The sequence below is a fragment of the Neofelis nebulosa genome, chromosome X (genome assembly GCF_028018385.1).
Source record: "Neofelis nebulosa isolate mNeoNeb1 chromosome X, mNeoNeb1.pri, whole genome shotgun sequence".
Taxonomy (NCBI): domain Eukaryota; kingdom Metazoa; phylum Chordata; class Mammalia; order Carnivora; family Felidae; genus Neofelis; species Neofelis nebulosa.
In genome coordinates, this window is record NC_080800.1 from 102123376 (window position 1) to 102144028 (window position 20653).

General features: G+C 40.6%; 1 protein-coding gene across 6 annotated transcripts in view; it reads right to left on the bottom strand.

The window, feature by feature from the left end:
• Window positions 1-635: 635 nt before the first annotated feature.
• Window positions 636-20653, bottom strand: part of TENM1 (teneurin transmembrane protein 1) — a 789989-nt gene continuing 769971 nt past the window's right edge. For all 6 annotated transcript variants that reach the window (XM_058713217.1, XM_058713216.1, XM_058713215.1 and 3 more), the window contains 5 exons: window positions 17717-18013; window positions 10539-10926; window positions 8486-9706; window positions 7536-7678; window positions 636-6114 (listed from right to left, as the gene is read on the bottom strand). In XM_058713217.1, the coding sequence (XP_058569200.1) occupies window positions 5356-6114; window positions 7536-7678; window positions 8486-9706; window positions 10539-10926; window positions 17717-18013 (2808 nt within the window). In that variant the 3' untranslated portion in view covers window positions 636-5355. The remainder of the gene's footprint in view (window positions 6115-7535; window positions 7679-8485; window positions 9707-10538; window positions 10927-17716; window positions 18014-20653) is intronic.

The window sequence follows — 20653 nt, forward strand, 5'->3', positions numbered from 1 at the left end:
CTAAGCAAGTTTTGGGAACAAGCAACTTGTTTGGACTATGGGTGTCCCATTACCATCAAGTTGAATTTTGCAAGATCTATCAGCCTTGCTTTCCCAGTGTCACTTGTAAATACCTTCTTGTGAAAAGTACCAAATGGCCATTGTAATGGCCCAGTATGTGAGAGCTGTTTTTTTTTCGTTTTCTTTTTTTTTTCAGTCCCCCTCCGCCCCGCCCCCGACTGCCTTTCTCCCCCATTCGCTTTTTTGCCAATGCATCTGGGTGCCCGGCTCTCCTAGCTCTCCCCAACCCGTCTTGCAATTCTTCATTTTCTTTCCATTGCTCAGAAAGGCATCAACAGGAGAAAGAAACCTTTTTCAAAGTAATAGCCTAGAGGCATTTAAACTTGCAACAGCTACTCTTCTTCTTCTTCTTTTTTTTTTTATTAAATGGCCATTTGTGACAGAGATCCTGTTTGTGTGAAAAATAAAAATGAAGAGACATCTGCTTAGGATTAGTGCCTTTCTGATTTCTGCACCTACATTTTCAAGATGATGCGGTTTTATTGTTCCCTGTTAGGGAGCTACTTTTCATATCTCAGGTGACCAGACATAGCTTGAGAATGCAGTTTGGCGCATGAATAACATGGGACACACCGTTCGTTTGCAATTTTATTTTTTAAAAATGAAATATTCAAAGTACTTTTTTTCTTTCAAATATCGACACATAATGTTTAACTTTAAATATTTACAGCATGTTGTTGTGATGCTCTTGTAGAAAAATGCATGCTTCTGGCCTGAAAGCCAGAGCAAAATGCAAAAGACCATTTAACTGCAGCCAGAGAACATGAACCTGTACAGTATCCAGTCACTTTTCAGCACAGGAGTGAGAGCAGGAATACAAAATTGGGACCTATTGTTTCCTAGCAACACGGCTCAGGCCATTATAACACAATTTTCAGTATGATTAGAACCTCTAACTGTTGTTATATAGAAACTGAAAATCTTGGCATACACTGTAAACATCTTTACTTTTCATGAGAAAGTAAGCAGCTAAAAAGAATATTTTTCTGACGGTAAAGGCTATACTTCTCTTTTTCACCTTCTTTCTTACCGATGCTTTTGCCAGAAGAATAGTAAAGATTTAGACATTGTCATGATTCATACAAGTAAAATATTTTTCAAGGACACAATCTGATATACTAACATTTATTTAAGAGGTTAAAGTCCACCACTAAATCTAAGGAAAGATTTTTAACTGCCAAACACATTTCCTTTGACAAATAATGTAAGATGACAACTGCCAAGACAAAATCCACAGCAAGTTTAACTAACTATTTTCAGTTACTGTTTAGGAAGTAATTTCTTCTTACACACAGTAGTAGGTTTGGTCCTTAATAGCTTTCACATGAAGGACACACTGAAATAACAGTCACTATTTTGTGTTTGAATTCTTTTTTGTTGTTTGTTGTTTTCTGTTTTTTTGTTTTTGTTTTGCTTTTTTGTTTTTTTTGTGGTTTTTTTTGTGTTTTTTATGTTTTTTTTGTGGTTTTTTTTTTTGCTTTTTGTTTTGTTTTGTTTTTTTTTTTGTTTTTTTTTGTTTTTTGTTTTTCCCTTTTGCAGAATAAAGAACCTTACAGAAGGCTGTGGAAGAGCAGTCTGAAATCTGAAGTACTAGTCAGGTCAGCTGTGTGTATGTGAGTTCCTCCAAGAAAACAAGAATGTTGTATCCAGTCTGTAGCCTTCTGTCCTTCCACAAGCTATAATACACTCCAGTCTTTCCAAAAGTTTCTTTCAATACTTGATTACTGTACTTTTGCTTCCATTGCAATTGCCCTTACAGGAACATATCTTTATAAATGCAAAAACTTTGTCCTGACTCTTTCAGGTGATATTACAGTGGGGCCTGGACTGGTGAAAACTATATTTTAAAAGGAGGAAAGAAAAGAAAAAAGAGTAGGAACAACATGATAGGATGCTTGACATGGTGTTGATTGCAATGAAAAAGAAAAATCGTAGAAAAAGTATCATTCAATTTTATACCTCTCTATGTGGTTAGCATGTGAATTCCAAATTATACATCGTCAAGTTTTTATACATTTGGCTATGTGGTATATATATTATATTCTATATATATAGTCTCTATATTATAGATCTTCTAGATAAATTGACAGTAAAGGACACGCTTATTTTACACAGCGTTTTGCTGGGTTAAAAATAAAACATATGCCTATTTATATGGAGAGTGTTTTGCTAGAAATTAGTTTATGAATTGAGCTTTATTTCCCTTTCCTTCAGGAGTCATGCTTCTAATCAATAATGATTAGAATGGCAACTAAAAATAAATGTATTTAAATGTCTGCTAAACTGAACTTTGCAGTTCATTTGGATCTCTAGACTGTAGTGCAAGAGTAAAAACAGAACAAAATAGAACAAATAAAATGGGCCTAACTAGGAAAAAGAAACAACCACAGAGTATTCCCTGCCTCCGGCCCAGAATGTTCTTCATGAGAGCCCAACTAGAGTGCCCTCGTTCTAACTTGAATAGCGTGTGGCTGTCCAGTGTCAGCTGCCTGTGCCTGTGCTCTGGGTGTGAGAAATTCGTGTTTCTCTGTAAGATGCATTCACTTTCATCAGGGAATGCAAACAAAGTGTTCTTTCGCTAATTTAAACTTCAGAATTACAAATCAATGACGGCATTCTTTGTATTCAGCTGAACGATGTACCCCACGTCTCCACGTTCTTATTAAGAAATGCCAAAATGTTTCTCTTAGATTTACTGTGCATTAGCGCTAACCTTTTGGGTTTTTTTTTTCCTCTTTCCTCCCACAAACTTCGGGAGAGGTAAAGAGAGCAATAATAGTTCAAGGCAGTATTAAAACCACAGCTATAAGTGATAAAAAGTGCATTTCCTGAATATAATACAAATGTAACTTTAAGAAACTAAAGGCACAAACTAAATAAATATGTATTACAAACTAGAAATGCACAGTTCAAGGTAATTACTATTAAGTAAAAGCCTCAAATATTTGTTTCTAATGGATATTTAAAGCAGTTTGAAAATGATACATCATCAGTGAATTGCAAAAAGTATAATAATCGCTTAAAATATAAGCAAAATAGACTCTAATATTGACATCTTGGATTAGTGATAAAATACATCATCACATTTATGAATGCACTCTCTATATACAGTTCACAAATTATTTTTCCATTGATTTAAAAGAACATCAGAGGTTCTAGGAACATAAGGTCCATTTTTAGGCTGGTGTGGAGGTATTCAAATTTTCAACAAGTTGGTTCATAATTTTAGAACCCCATCCTGAATAAACAGTATACCACTAACACAGGCCTGATTCAGAGAAAAAAATAATGTGATTATAGTCTGGATTAGTAATCTCTTGAGCTGGTGTGCTTCCAATCAAAAAGAGAGAGGAGTTCATCATGAATTCTCTCTGGGTCTCTCTGTGTCTCTCAGAATACACACGTAAGAATGTGGTAACCCCAACCTGATGTTTTTGAAAATGAAATGTTTGGATACACCCTCCCCTACTGTCTGCGGGTCCTTGCCTTTTCCTCCCTCTACTTGGTGAAGGAGCCAGACTCTTTCCAAACCTTAACGTGAGCCCGGATTCTGACTTCGCATATTTTCAAAGGAAACCGTCATCACCAAGCAAGGCAATGACCCCACACTGCATTTAGGTAGCAGCTGGAAAGAATCCAAACTGTAACACTCCATCATAAATCCTCCTTCAGACATAGCAAATATCCAGACCCAGTGATGAAAGTGCTGAAGCTGGCTCAGGGGAATTTTCTGCAGGCCACATTGTGCTGTCATGTCTTTTCATTTGTGGTAACTTACAATTACGCAGCATTTTACAAACTGTCTCTTTGTCACTGGGCACAAATCTCCTAGCTCACCAAGGGGCTTCTTTTTGCTACAGGATTCATAAAGATTGAGGAACCGCAACTGATATTAACACTAATCCTGATCTTTTTCCAAAGTTTAAATGATCATGGAACAAAAATAACCCTTTCTGGAAAACAGTTATTTTCCTAGGCAGGACACATGATTAAATCAAAATAAATGGGTAAAGACAGAGAACTAAAATAACTCAAGTATCAATTGTTTTAGTAAAAAAACAGTCTGCCTCTCTCTAATCAGTTGAAATGTTTTAGATTGGAAAGGGTTCACTTAATTAAATTTCCTGACTGTGGAGGGGAGATGTTCCATACAGAATTGTACATTTGAAAGATAAATCTAAGTGGTATGAATCAATGTGGCAGCAACTACTGTGATGTTCCCTTTGGTGCTTTCCTTTCGTCTTAGTACTAGGTCTATTTTTTTTTTTTTTAAGGTTTTGGCTCTTCTGAATTTCTGCAGTAGTAGTGAATGTATTTATCAGCATCCCAGGCATGTATGCCTGATAAAACCTCTTGTTTTTTTTTTTTCTGTACCAGAATCATTTGTAGTAAATTACCTTTCGTGTGCACAAAACCATTGGATTAGTGTATAAATATGGAATCACTAATGTGAAACTATGACCAAAACACACCCTATATATAGATGAGTAATTCCTACCCAGGTTAATAGAAGCTATGTTTACCTGACACCAATACAGCCAGACAATTTGGTGAAAAAATGGAGTCAAAACAGGTTGTGCAGGAGACGTTCCATTGGCCAGCTGCCTTGGTATCACGTACACATGAGCAAATAGTGGCATTTCAGTCTGTTACCACACCCACAGGGAAGCATGGTAGGCAGAATCCGGCCACCGCACGCCAAAACACAGCACAACAACATGGCATTTACTTTAACAAGCAAGGAGGAATAATCAGGGAGGAAGGGCAAATGGGTCGTGACTCTGGGAGATGGTGGCGGACGCCATTTTCCACTTGTTAAGTTTCCTATAACGGATCTGGAAAATGCGAAAGGGCCGGCAGTCTTTCGAAATGCAAGGTTCAGAATACTATCGCACCACATTTTCAGACAGCTCGCAAGTTCTGCCAACAGTTAAACGTGAAACTTTCGCGTCACAGTAGAGATACGTAGAACCTTGGGTTCTTTATACTTGAACTCATGTGCATGGTTCGACAAATTTAAAGTGGTGCTTTCTGGAAACTTTTTTTTTTTTTTTAGCTGTTTTACTTGTGTTATTTTGAATACTGCCACACAAGAACTAAAAATCTCTCATTTCTTAAAGAGTTTAGACAAACAATATTAAAATACCATCTTCCGTCACATTGAAAGGCAGTTGGATATGTTTTTCCTCCATATTTACATATACAGAGTTCTGATCTAGAAAACCAATACAACAAACCATTTTATGTTTTAAAAACAGGCAGTCTTTGGTGACGCAAAGGCAGAGATGTTTTTTGTTACCTCCTGCCTATTTCGCTCTGTCTCATAAAGTGAATATTGTTGGCGCTGTCAGAAAGTTCTAAATACTGCTCGACAGACAAAACAAAATACCCATCATAACCTTGTACCCTCCCAGTGCTCAAAAGCTGCTGCTTTTCCCCCTCTGTCCATGCCCGAATACCCTCCTCCCCTTCTTGCAGCCTTCTCTGTTCCTTAGTCCAGGCCTGGGCCACAGCGCGTTGTCTGGCAATCTCCAGCACGTGATTCTTCTCCTCTTCGACAGTTGTCCCATACCGGATGTTGAAGCACAGAGCCCCGTGCTGGAGCTGGATATCCGCAAACCGTCTAGTCCTCCCATTCAACACAGAGGTCATCTGGGACACAGTGACATTGACACCATTCTCTAGAATCCGCCTCCCCCCAGTGTTCCCGATGAGCACCAGGTCTTCCTCCAGAGACCCAAGCTTAATGAAGTAGTGAGTGTCCCTCCCCTCTATGGTAAAATGAAGGTTTTCCAGGTAATGAGCATTATTGAGAATGGCAGCAAGCCGCCTGCTATCTTCGTTGGCTACTCCTATAATATCGGCTGTTACTATGCCATCCTTGATGGCGAATTTTATACCTTTTCCAAAAACAGAAGGAACAGCAGCAAACCTCGGTTGCTTCCCTCCTTCAAGGCACCGTCCATCATTGTATCGGGGAGTCATAGGAAGTTGGTCCAGGGAAATGAAATTCCTGAGCTGTTTCTGGAGCTCACACTGAATACCTAGGATAGTCTAGGAGAGAAGAAAGGCACAGTGCAAAAATGCAGCACAGGGTCAGACACCTGTCATGCTTGGGGACTGTGGAAAGCACCTTCTCGCTTTACGGAGCTGGTGAGTGAGTTCAAAGCAAGATAAATTTGGACTCTCTTCATCAGAGATTTGGCAAAGACAAGACTAACGGGTTACTTGGCCACCTGGCTATGTTTCTTGATGTCTTGGTGAGTTAAACCTAAGGAAATGTACTAGAACCTTGGAGCCAAAAGTCGCTTCAAGGTACATGGGGCCAGCTCCCCCAAAACAAAGACCTTTCGTTTTCACCAATGTAACTAATATGATCTGTTACCGTATGTGGTGTAATACATTAGCCACAGTGAGGAGCAGAGATGGCTTAAGGCATTATTCTTGGCTTTAAACAGATTATGACCTTATAAATAACCACAGCAAAGCAGCAAGAAGATCTTCTTATGAGGACTTCAAAACAAAACCAAAAACAACCCTTTCTATTGTGGACATTTTCAAACATACTAAGAAATAGAGAGAATGGTGAACCGCCAAGTATCCATAACAGGGCTTCAGCAATTTTCAACATTTTGATTAACTTTTTAAAAAAGGATTTTTAATTGCAAAAAGGACTTTTAATGACGTTTTAGTTATAAAAATTACTTTTACATATTATATGTATTTAGGGATAAGCCTATAGCACCCATTTAAAATTGCCTTTCCCTTATAATTTTTTACACTTAAATTTCAAGCCCTCCCACCCAAATATCAGTTTTATTCTGAAGTATTTTTTTTTCTTTTTGCAAACAGACACTCCTCTATTTCTTTCAATTGAAAGGAAAAGTTACTTCATGTTTCCATTTGTTCCTCATCCTCTTGATGAAATTACCTGTTAAACCGTGACTAGTCTGGCATTCCTTTTTCCCAGAGACTTTATCCCTATACTCTTTATTACTTTCACTTCACTGATCTTATGTACTTTTTCTTGGTCAGAATAATTTAATTCTGTTCTTCCCATGCTCTTAATGCACCACACCCTAAATTATTTTGCTGTTGGAAATCTGAAGATTTTACATCTGTCAGTGAACAGTTTTCTCTATACAGAGTCCATAATTTCCCTTGGTAGGCCGTTGCAGAATTTTAAAAGTTGACTTCGTCTTGTCTGTCTACTTCAGCAGGTCACCAAGTGCCATATTGGCCTTGTCTTTCCTAAAAGCTCCGATTCCCTGATCCTTTCCTCATGGAAGCTTTCTTCTGCCTCCTCATTAATCATGGACATTTTAGTGAATATTCAAGATGACTCAAAAATAAGGAAGGAAATATATGTTAATGCCATCTTGGGGTGTTGGATGCTCCTCTGGTTTTTTGTTTTGTTTTGTTTGTTTGTTTGTTCGTTTTTTCAGATACATAGAGACGGTAAACGTTTTACTAACCTTTCCGGGATCCCACTCTGGAGTTTTTGTCTGAAGCTGGAGAAGCTCATAAGTTAACTCCAAATTTTCTAATTCTGGTTTGGGGAATCCAGGTAGAACATTGTGTAGCTGGAAACCAAATAGCTCCAGCCAACTTCCAATGTCTGTGAAGCACAGAATAGAAAAGGAAAACAAATGATGAAGCCCATAGTTTACAACCTTTGTGGAAAGCTTGAATGATGCCTCCCCTGCCTTCAGTATGTTCAGCCAGTGGGAAGTTAGGGATTGAACTCCCCTTTCTATCACCTGCTCCAAAGCCTATGATCCACTCTCTACTGGGAAACCTTTTGATTCGTGGAGAATCACAGAGATGGGTTCGGTTTACAGCATTGAAACTCTTAAAAAAATTTTTTTCTTAAATTTATTTTTTGAGAGAGAGCGAGCGAGCAAGCAGGGGGGAACAGAGAGAGACAAAGGGAGGGAGAGAGAGAATCCCAAGCAGGTTCCACACTGTCAGCATGGAGCCCAACGCGGGGTTTGAACTCACGAACTGTGAGATCATGGCCTGAGCCAAAACCAAGAGTTGGATGCCCAACCGACTGAGCCACCCACGCGCCCCACATTGAATCTCTTAATGTGGTGGTGGCACTGAGGCCACACAGATCGTAATATTAGGTTTATTTGATGGAACATAATTCTGAAGTTTTTAAATGAAACCATTCATATAAGCTTTGAAGAGTGAAAACTACAAACAGCAAGCGTAAAAGGAAAGAAACGATGCACTGGGATGCAAAAGCATCGTGTTCTATGCCACCTGCACAGTTTTGCTTGCCCTAGAAAACTAAGGAAGAGAGTGACTGCATGATAACTTGTGGGCTAACTGGCAGGAAGAGGAAGCATATTTACAAAGGCACGGAGATTATGTGATAAACACCACCGAGTTATTTCAAGTTTAGTGTAAAGCTTTGTACCTGTGGTATACTTTGCAACATCTTGAATTTTGCCAACTGGGTAGTTATTTTCAAAGGAGTAGAGGTTGAATGGTTTAGGAAGGAGGTTCAACTGTTTCCATATGTGATGATTAGGCGTTGTCCACCTACCAGCAACAACATCATAATCCCTTTGCCCCAGGTGCACTAATTTAGTAAGCAAATCATAGAGTCCTCCATGAAAACCAATGATGACCTGAAAGTCAGGGTAAGTGTCATGGTAGATGTCTCCATAAGGCGTGTACAAGATCTCTTTTATCACCTGACCTCGGCTGCTGAACACAGCCAGTGGCGTGCCCGTATTATCACAGGCTACGTAATATTCTTCACCACTGCTTAGCTCCATGGCAATGAGGTGACCTTGGAGATCGTAATACAGGGATGTGATCTCTGAGCTCGTGTGGTTGTACAAATGAGTAATTCTTATGGGATTGGCAAGGTCTGCATAAAAGAACTGAAGGTGCTGCCCTAGGCTGGACTTACTGGCGACACGTCGCCCGAGCCCGTCATAGTAATACTGCACAGTCCAGCCAGAAGCCTTATTGTAGGCTTTCTGCAGCAGACCATTAGAATTATATTCAAATATGTCATTTCCCCTCTGCCGCAGAAAGCCATCTTCATCCATTTTATACTGAATTTCTCCTAGTCTGGTGATGCGGTCTCGGAGGTCATATCGGAGAGGAGTAAGACGAGCACTATTCCCGTGGCTTAAGAGGTTGATGTTTCCATTCAGGTCATAACTGTAACGCCACTGGGTTTTGTCATTTACGGAAACAGTCTGCAGCTGCCCGTCAGCATCGTATTCGTAGAAGTATCTTGTTATGTTGGCATCCACTCCCACTCTTATATCGCATATCACCATACGCCCCATATTATCATACTGAATAGTCATCCAGTAGGCAATTGCCTTTAGGATTTCGTATTGGACTTCGATAACTTGTCCACTGGCACTGAAGATCTTGGTATGCTTCATCACCGTAGTAGTTATGACCTGATTTAAATCGTAATTAATTACACTGAATTTTCCAAACTGCTCTGTTCTACCAGAAACATCAACATATCGGTACAGATCTATGGGCAAAGGGGTTTCATTGATCACAGCTTGCATGCTGGTGACGCGGAAGTTGTTGTAGCTGTAGTCAAACCGAGCATTCACCAGACCTTCTTCACTGAACCTGAAGATCTGGCGTCCAATAAGAGGTCCTGAGGAATCAAAATAAAAATAATGAGAACAGAGCTAGATGCGTAACGGTGAACAATCAGAAAGGTCTCGTGTTATTTTCCTTAGCAGCAATGCTTTTACGTTCAAAATAAGATATTAGAGGTTGACCTCTGATACCGAAAGCGTATCATCTCATAGACACGTACTCTCACAGTTGTGGTCATTAAATATGAAAAAATACTGTATGTTATAGAATAATTTAACTATAGGACCTATGTAAGTAATAACCCATCCGGCAGCTTGGGGTGAGGAAACTGATATTATAAACATGCTTTCTTGTTATAATCACTGACAAGAATGCTTTGAATTCATTTAACCAGTGCTACAAAATCAGCAGGTCAGATTTCCACGAAGCCCAGCATTAAAGTAACTGAATTTGGCATTTTCCAAGCTCAAGGGATGAAAGAGATTCAAAAGTTCTGACTTTTGAACATATTTTGCCATCAGCTGAGGCTTATAGAGGTCACATGGGGCTTGAGCTCGTTTCGGTGAGGCTCAAATCTTGCAGCTGCACCTTTGGGATGATTTGGTGGTGAGCTACAAATGAGCACACAGACTAGGTTCTCTGATCTCAACGTTTCTGAGAGCCAAGACAGGGACAAAGACATGTATGGTGGTTTCCTAAGGAATCACCTTTCATGCAGTCTATAGCAGGTTTTTAATTTTCAAAGGAAGATAATTTAATAACTAAAGGGAACATGTGTTGGATTGAATGTCTACAGGATAATGATTCTATTTCACACTGTGGCCGGCAAAAATTTCATAGGAAAATACTGGTACGGTTGTACACATCCCCACCGTTTCACGACAAACCTGTTTGCCTATATCTGATTGTGCAAATGAAGCCGTCATGCATCAGGTGTATTGTCTTAATCACTCCAGAAGACTCTTCATAGGTTAATGTGACCTGAGTGGTATCATAGAGAATCTCAGACAGCCTTGCTTGCTTGGTGTATTTGTATAACACTCTGCGCCCGGTTCCCAGATGCAGGGTCTGTAGCAGTCGGCCATCTCGACTGTAGTCTTGGATAAAAGAAGTGCTACTGTCTGGTGGGGTGTAGATGTTCCGGTAGTAGCCCACTGAAAGCATGGTTTGTAAGCTGTGGCGCACCATACTAGGCATGGTGACGGAGAGCAGACAGTCTGATTGGTCATACTCAAAGATGTAACGCCTCTGGCTGTGTAAGAGAAGCATCACAGACTGAAACGAGACAAAGGCGAAATAGCGTATTATGTACCACTGAAGTTGAGGAGAAGAAAGAAACGCATTCATCCTTTCAACACAGATTTATCGAGCACTTACTATGTGCCAGGCACCGTGGTGGACCCTAGTGGATACAGTAGTGGGCAGTCACGGTGTCTAACCTTATGGAGCTTACAGTTTAAGGGAGGAGGAAGACAGGCAACCAAGCAATTGCAATATAGTGTGAAACGTGTTATGACAGAGGAAGGACAGGGTGCCTAGCAGAGGAAGAATAGCTAACCCAGACTTAAGAGGTGAGGAAAGGCTTCCTGGAGGAAGCGACTTCTGAGATGAGACCTAAAGAATGACCAAAGCTTGGCCAGGTGAAGGCAAGGAAATGGGGGGGGGGGTGGGCGCAGGGTAGGGAGAGAGTGCCCCTGACAAGAGCACAGCATTGTGAGGGGCTGGATAAGAGAGATGGCTTTTCAGAGGATGAGAGCAATTTCATGCGGCCAGAGCGTGGGTGTGTCAGAGGGGAGGGGATGGTGACTGGCAAGAGACAAGGCCAGTTAAGTAGGCTGGGTCCAGATTATGCTGGGCTTTCTAAGCCATGCTAGAGACCGGACTTAAACATGTTGGCCACAGGGAACCACTGAAAGCAAGTCAAAGGGCGGGGTGCTGGCAGAGCTGGGAGAAGCAATCGGTCAATATTCCAGAAAGGTTACTGTTTGCGGAGAAGCATCCACGTGGCGATGGACTGGAGGGAGGTAAATGGAGGGTGAGGCGTGCCACATGTGGAGTTATGGTCACCAAAAAAGTATTCATTGACTTCACATAGTCGTAAATGTCTTCCTCAAAGGTTGTATGCAAAATGTTATTACTGCTTTGCAATTTGTGTTTTATTTGGTTTTTTATTTGAGTACCGTTGACATTTTTTCAAAATTTTATTTTTAAGTAATCTCTACGTCCAACGTGGGGCTCGAACTTACAACCCTGAGATCAAGAGTCGCATGTTCTACTGACTGAGCCCGCCGGGAGCCCCTATAGTTGACTTTTTAAAAATATTGGACTGTAGTTGACAAGCAATTCATATTTTAAACTATATTAGGGGAACATGCCATTCGAAGTGAAGAATTCTCTGGATATACAACCCCTTTCCTCCAAACTGATCCGTATTTCAGAAACAGTTATTTGTTGAGGTATAATGCCTCGCATGTAATTAGGTACTTCTCTGATATTGGTTTTACCTTATTTTAACTTTAAATACAAACATAAAAGAAGCACTGTTTTACAGGGGACTCAATCCTATTTCTAACTGAAAAGCATTTAAATCTCATCTTTTAATAAAAATTTAAAAAACGCTCAGCCCCGGAGAGTCTCATGTAACACTCTAAGGACGCTTTTCCCTTCCCTTTTTGAAAATTACCTTATCAAGCGAAAGGATTTAGTTGAGCTTTATTTTCTGAAGTTTGTGTTATGTAAATGATAGGTATCTTTTCATTTTCTAAACATAAATTACATTAATATTTATGAATACCAATTGCATAAGCACACATAATGTACACTTAAACCTTCTAAACATGAAACTAGATTCTAATATTAAATGTATTTCTTGAAACTGCATATCCTCCCTGCCCTTCTGAGAATTATTGATTTGGAATCGCATGTCAGGACCGTGAAGTCAAAGTCAGCAGTTATTTTCTCCTTTGTTCATCCTGTTTTTCCCCACCAAGTACTCTGCCTCTCGGGTACAGAGCTGCGTGCGGAAACCCTGTCACCTTATCACCTGTGGACAACATGCAGCTCCAAAACAGAGGCACTCCCACTGAACAGAGAGGCAGGAGACTTGGCTTTTCTGTGTGGGCATGAGGACACGAAGGGAGAACCACGTCCTTGACCGAGGCAGAACCCACAGACCCTGGGGGCAGCTGGCGGAAGATGCCTTTGCATTACCCTATGCTCCCAGTCCGATTTGTTAGCTCCTTTCCACTCTGTTCTGTCAGTTTGCCACGAGCAAATGACATCTGTCACCTGCGATGCAGGCCAGGGACAATCACCATATGGCTCCCACGCATTATCTCGTACCAGCCTGCCTGGGCCATGCCTTTCCCAGTCGCTGTATGCGCCCTGTCAAACATTTGTAGCACATCGCCACTGTCCCCCCCACCTCCCGTCTCATCCACTGCGCTGCAGTGAACCACTGCCTGACCCCGTTCCTAGGTGGTGCTGATGCCGCGCTCTCTCAGAAGCTCCCCGGTCTGTTTTAAAGCTTTCTGCCAGTGGCGAGAACGCGGATGATGCGATTAGAAATCTCGTGAATGTAACTGTGGTGTTGCCAGAATACCATTTAGCTCTCACTTGGCTGCCTTTTCACTCTGGGTGGGTATTATTATCAGTTTGTTCAGTAACAATGCCTATGAGTCCATCCAGTGCCCACAGTGCTGCTACGGCGGGATAAAAGGCCATTTCTTAGGAGTGCAAACAATAGAGTGGGAGACTTTGTATTTTTTTAATTGGTTGTGGGATCCTAAAAGAGAGCATTGTAAAGAAGAAAGAAAGAACAAGCACGGATATTCATTTGAACGAGACTAGATAGAAATGAGAGATGGTAGAAATTTGAAAAGCTAAAGCATTTGAATAACCACCAGATGGCAGTGTGGGGCCACCTGGAAGCTCAAGCTACGTACAGTGTATTGTATCCCCCGAGGCAGCCTTTGGAAATTTCAGCCCCAAAGAGGCAATTTTGTGTAAATGTATCAGGCTAAAGCATCTTATTAAATGATTATAAAATATCTTTAAATGCGTTTTAAAAATGAAGTCCTTAAGAACGATTTTAGGAAACCGAAAGATTTACATTTACTGTAATACAAAATTTTAGCCCCACAAGTCTTCAAAATATAATTAACTCAGAGAAGTCTCATAAATCAAGATAGAGAATTAATGACCACATAGAGAAAATTTAAGAAACAATAATTGATTTTTTTAATAGAGAAGAGATCCTTTAAGCAACCGCAGCTATTACCCAAATTATTTTTCTTCTAATGGCTTGGAGGCCATTGTGCATGAAAATGATACATGTATCTTTCACCTGCTCTAGCGGAAGTCATGTAATTTGGACAAAATTTCTGCACGTTAAGGTGAACTATCTGCTGTTGTTTTGAGTATAACATGGTACAGGGATGGCAAGCAAATTTACAGAGGTAACACCAGATGGATTTTGAGATATAAAATGAGGTCTACGTTTTCAAGCTTGAGAATCCTTACTTTAAAAAAAAATTTTTTTTTAATGTTTTTATTTATTTTTGAGACACAGAGAGACAGAACATGAGCAGGGGAGCGGCAGAGAGAGAGGGAGACACAGAATCGGAAGCAGGTTCCGGGCTCTGAACTGTCAGCACAGAACCCGATGCGGCGCTCCAATTCATGGACTGTGAGATCATGATCTGAGCCGAAGTCGGACGCTTAACCAACTGAGCCACCCAGGCGCCCCGAGAATCCTTACTTTAAAATATACTATGAGAGGGGCGCCTGGGTGGCGCAGTCGGTTGGGCGTCCGACTTCAGCCAGGTCACGATCTCGCGGTCCGTGAGTTCGAGCCCCGCGTCAGGCTCTGGGCTGATGGCTCGGAGCCTGGAGCCTGTTTCCGATTCTGTGTCTCCCTCTCTCTCTGCCCCTCCCCCGTTCATGCTCTGTCTCTCTCTGTCCCAAAAATAAATAAAAAACGTTGAAAAAAAAAATTTATAAAAAAAAAAAAATAAAATAAAATAAAATATACTATGAGAGCCAGTGTCTTTGTGTTTGCTCTGCCCCACACGTAGTGAAAGAAGTGCCAGCAAAGGCCATGTCACAGAGGACAGAAAAGAGCACAAGAAGACACAGAACCTCATCACCTCACTGGAAAAGCTACATGGAAGTTGAACTTTGGTAAAATTCAGTATGCTTCCCCCCCTTTTCTTCTTTCTAGCATCACAATTTGAAAAATGCTTTAATTTTCTTTTTTTCTTCCTTCATTTTCCTTCCTCCTTTCTTTCCTTGTTTGAATTTACCTACCAGGAGCAGCAAGTAAGTGGCATTTGTTCTGGACTTAAAAAATAAATGCTATAATGCAAATGGAAATGGAAAGAAACTAACTTTTATTGAAAGATGTCCTGGGTGCTTTATATTAAGTTATTTCACTTAATCATCACATCTATTCATTGAATGCATTATTATTGCTGGTAATTATAATGTTAATAAACTCCATCTCATGATACATGATTTTTTGGAAAGTAAAGAGCCATTCCAAAATTGTGGGCTTTGCACGTTCTGAGTTTTGCATAATAGGATTGCTGAAGTCAGGAGCTACTTTTTAATTAGAGAACAAATTAAACGTGAACTCAAGAAAGGGACAAAAGTCAACTAAAAGGCACACGTGATTTGGGCTTGTCTCGCTGGTCAGTAAACTAGTCTCTGGAAGTCACTAGGGCTTCTCTTGATACGTGACACATCAGTCAGGTCTTATTTCTGTCCACTGCAGGATACAGTTGGGGTTTTTTGTTTGTTTTGCTTTTAAAGAGTTATTGCCAACTAAGTTTCTGTAGCGAAGAGAACTTATGTGAAGTTTACTTCACGTGATTCTTTGCTGAGGAAAGTTCGATGAAATATCAGCTAATTCAGAAAAGAGAAACAATAAAATCGCTTCTGTGGTGTCAAAGAGGCTACACTCAGGGCTAAACATTAGGTTTTCAATAGGCTTTTTCGTTTGTGTACAGACAGCATAAAGGAAAAGTCTTAGAGACTCAGACGCAACTGTCCACAGGCAGTTGGAGCTCAGTGTGCAAACTACGCGCTAATGAAGCTGGGGTTAGGAGTTCAAACCCATGCGGCTCCTAGGGAGTGTTGGCCACTTCACTAGCCACATGTGCGACCTGCGGAGGGGTCAGTGCAAACGCGTCCTCATTCCTCGAAAAACAAATCAGCTTATAATCTAATAATCAGGGGCATCTTTTCAAAAAAATTTACAATATGTTTATTTATTTTTGAGAGACAGAGAGAGAGACAGACAGAGAAAGCGAGAGAGAGACAAAGGAAGAACAAGCAGGCGTGGGGGGGCAGATAGAAGGAGAGACACAATCCCAAGCAGGCTCCACGCTGTCAGCGTAGAGCCCCATGTGGGGCTCAGACCCAAGAACCGCGAGATCATGACCCGAGCCGAGATTAAGAGTTGAACGCTTAACCGACTGAGCCACCCAGGCAAGCCTGGCATCTTTTTTTCATATGAAGGTCGCTACATGCGTCTCCCATGTAATGGGATTCATTTAATTTCGTACCATGTTTAGCGCTTCGTAGAACATGAGCCATAGGATTTTGCAAATCATTCTTGTTACCAAAATTCAAGAGGAAAGACCTACTCTATAAGATTCAGATGTTCCCAGCATAGAGTACAGATTATAGATTTGATCTATTTCTTCAGCAGACGAGGGGTGGATATAGCAGAGGACTCCCTTCTTTACCCTGACTCCAAGTAGAATTCCGTTTTATCTCCTAGGCATTTCCAATTTGGCAAATTCTCTAGCAACTGCTTCTGGGAAGTAGTTACAGTTTTATGGTGACATACAACCATTGGCACACTTTTTTTCCTTCAAAACTTTGGGGAGTGTATCAGAAAGGCTTGGCATTGGGGTGCCTGGGTGCTTCAGTCGGTTAAGTGTCCGACTTCAGCTCAGGTCATGATCTCACGGTTCATGGGTTCGAGCCCTGCGTCGGGCTCTGTGCTGACAGCTCGGAGCCTGGAGCCTGCTTCCGATTCTGTGTCTCCCTCTCTCTGACCCTCCCCCATTCATGCTCTGTCTCTCTTTCTCTCTCTCTCTCAAAAGTAAATAAACATTAAAAAACTAGAGAGAAAGGCTTGGCATTATTTGGTGCAAATAGTGAAAATCTGTCATGTGAGCTATGAGTTCCTATGACTTCTGTAAAACTTTTAGGGGTTAACTTGCTGTGATTACCCTTAAATCCTCAAGGGAAAGCATTTTTCAATTTTCCCAGAAATTAATTCAGGACTGATGAATCCAGTTGAACGGATAGATTTGGGAAACAAGAGACACCATCTTAGCACATCAGAAATTGAGATGGAGGGATAGAAATCAATTTCCCTTACTGTTCTCTGCTGCTGATGTGGCCAGAGACCATTTTGCTATGTGGTGGCTGTCTGATAAATGGTTCCGGTGGTGGGATTAAAATCATTGTCTATGTCTGCCAGACGGGAGGCCCCGGGCTCCCATTACAGGTGCTGCTGGAGACTCACTGTACACAAAGGACTGTCACCAGTGAGGCCCCACTGCCACCATTTGCTCAGACTGATTACTTGTGAAAATTAGTCCTGAAATGTATACTACTAAAACTTCACCGATTATCCTAACAAAATCAGAATTCCTTATCCTCTGTGTAAGAGGTTCTTCTCCAGAGCTGAGACACATTAACACACAATTTTATAATTTTCCACTTATTTTACCTCAGTATGAGCTTTCATAATAATGAAGATACCTTTTCAAGAGCGGTAGCAAATACGCTCAAATAAGGAGAAAGCTAAGCCATTATCCTGACTTCAGTTTGAAAGAGTACCTGGCAGAGGGTGCGGTTGGGGAAAGTTTTCAGCTGAAAAACAGCTTCTCCGTATACATTCATTTTGTTGTTGTTCCTTGAACAGAGCCGAACAGCGAGAACAGACTTTTTTCTCCTGTACGTCTCCTCGCCAAGATCGGTAACTAGGACCATTTGCAATATTCTCATTCAGAAACTCAGAAGTAGTTTCTTGTCCTTACATACTTACCTTTTCCAAGTAGGTATAGCTCCAAATTTTCCCATCAGCCCAAGTTCTTGAAATTATTTTTCCACTCTGGTCATATTCCATTTTTTCATTCCACGTCCCTCTTTGAATGAATGTCACCAATCCCGAAGGTGAATATGTGATGTTCACTTCATTGTATCTGCTTACGGGAGACCACAGAATAGGTCGTCCCGTCTGGTCGTAAAGAATTCGAAGGGTGAATTTCCGGTGGTCATCGTAGATCTTTCCCGTGCGAGTTATATGATCAAAATCTATGGACAGCAGGTTTCGGTTATGGGCCTACAAAACAGATATAAGATACCTTTTAAGCACTGCTTTGGTTCGTCTCATCAAGTGCGTTCACAATCGTGCAGCCAACACCTTAAATCCACCTGGAGTGAAAGACCAAAGAAGATGTTGGCGGTGGGGAGGAGGGAAGGCCAGATATGGGAGGTTTTCAGGCAAAGCACAGTAAACCAGGGTATGGTTTTTATGCAGATTTAAGTCCTCACCTTTCCCACTGTAAGAGTTTCTAAAGATTTAGGGCCATCCTCCTCTTCCTGGTACAGAGAGGGAGACGCCCTTACACATGGAGATTTCCCTTATAAAAACAGCAAATGCCTCTTCCAAAAGGGTAACTTGTACTGGGTTTCAGAGCTTCTCTTGTATCTGCTGTTTCTTAAAATCAGTCCACAATAATCTTTATGCCAAAAAGGCATATTTTAGCGTGGCAAATTCTGCTGTCCTTCAAATGAAAAAGGAGAGACTTTGACAAGTGTCCGCAGCAGTGACCCAGGAGTCAGGAGCCATTTAATTAGCTGCTTGCCTGTACACCAAGTCATTTCTTCTATCAGGGGCTTAGTTTTCTTATCTGTGAAATGGGAGTGATATTACCACTGTATTATAAGACTACATATACAGATACCTGGAGAAATGTAAAAATATTATTAGCGATTGTTATTTTAAAAATATAATTACTTTTTTTCATTTAGGTTAGGCTTTTGAATGGGCCGTGTGTCAGATTCCAAGGTGACTGTAGTTTGGTGTACTAGATTTATATCTGTAGGAATTGCAGTGTGATCTGGAACAGCATGTTAAATATCTGGCTAATGAGGAAAGGAGAGAAACCGACAATAGGGCTTGACTACATTAATCATAGTTGAACTAAGCTGATTCACTCACTACTCAGCTAAACTCTATGTTCATTTTTAACTTCTGTGGACAAGGATCCCTTTAAATACCTTAAAGCTATGTACCGCGCCCCCAGAAAAATGCACGTACACACAGGAATGTTTTACACGAAATCTCAAGAGGGGCTCTGAAACCCAGTCGTGAAACCTCTACAGGTCTCAAGAGTCCAATTTTCAAATCTCAGTTCCGAATGAGATTTTTAAAAATTTTTTTACTTAAAAATTTTTATTTTCATTCTTTGAGATATAATTGACATACACCATTAGTTTCAGGCGTACAGCACGACTCAGTATTTGTATATATTGTGAAGTGATCACCAGAATAAGTCTCATCAGCATTCATCTCCACACAGTTACACATTTTTTTGTCTTGTGATGTGAACTTTTAAGATCTACTCTCTCAGCCGCTTTCAAATGTATGACACAGTCTTATTAACTGTAGTCACCATGTTGTGCGTTACATCCCCAGGACTTATCTATTTTATAACTGGAAGTTTATACTTTTGATCACCTTCACCCATTTCCCTTCCTGTCCCCCACCCCCTGTCCCACAACCACCAATTTATTCTCTGTATCTGAGTTCAGGTGTTTTTAGGATTCCACGTGGAAGTCGGATCCAAAGACAGTTTTTATCTTAGTGGCCAGATAACTGTGAAAGGGAGGAGAATATGCCACCCAAAACGTGCCACTTTGGCACGTGTATCATTTTGAGCTGAGGTCAGTGAAGACCCAGCAGGTTTAAGAAAAACTTTGATCCCTTCCTTAACTACCTAAAAGAATTCAGTTAGATAGGAGGCCTGGTTCAGGAAGAGAGCTATTTACCCGAGATTACTTTTTATCGGAATGACCTATCTGTATGGCAGGACCAATGTGTAATTACTAAACATTTGCTCTTATTCTCCTCCTCATCCTGTGAATTACCCTCCTCCCCGCCCTGGAGCCCCAGGCACCCTCTCTCATTTCTTAGTTCAGGATGGTCTAGAAGCCTCATATTGCTTGTCTTTGAGCCTCTTGTGTTTTTGTGGGGTTTCCCTAAGTGCAAAATTAAATTGGTTTTCCTCTTATTAATCTGTCTCACGTGAATTTTATTAGACCAACCAAAGAATCTAGAAAGGAAGAAGGGAACAATTTCCCGCCCTTACAACTGCAAAGCCAACATTCGCATTTCTAAGTCCTGTGTTCCCTTGCTCACTTTGGTTTTCAAAATAATTTCCTCAAACCCCACGCTCCATCATAAAAGCGGTATTTTTTTCATTGCAGAAACACTGGAAAATATAGAAATAGAAAAAGAAAGTAATTACCTGTCATCTCACCCTCTAATGCTAATCACTGCTAATACTTTGCTACATTCCATCCATCTCACTTTCTTGCATAATCTGTGTATATACTGAAAAATACAACTAAGGTTGTACTTGAAAGTTCTATGTCCTACTTTTTTAGCTAATGTTTTATTATGAGCATTCCTCATATTATTAAATATTCTTAAAATGTGAATTTTAACAGTTGCCTAGTATCTTCTTACATGATAATTATTTATTTATCCTTTTTCCTATTGTTAGAAATTAGAGTTTTTATTTTTTGTTATTCTTTCATATTTAATATTTTGTTGAACATTTTTGTAAATAAATATTTCCTTAGTACAGAATTCAATAGGTGTGAAATGAGAACATATTAAAGACTTGTAACGCGGGGTGCCTGGTTGGCTCAGTCAGTTAAGTGTCTGACTTCAGCTCAGGTCATGATCTCGCAG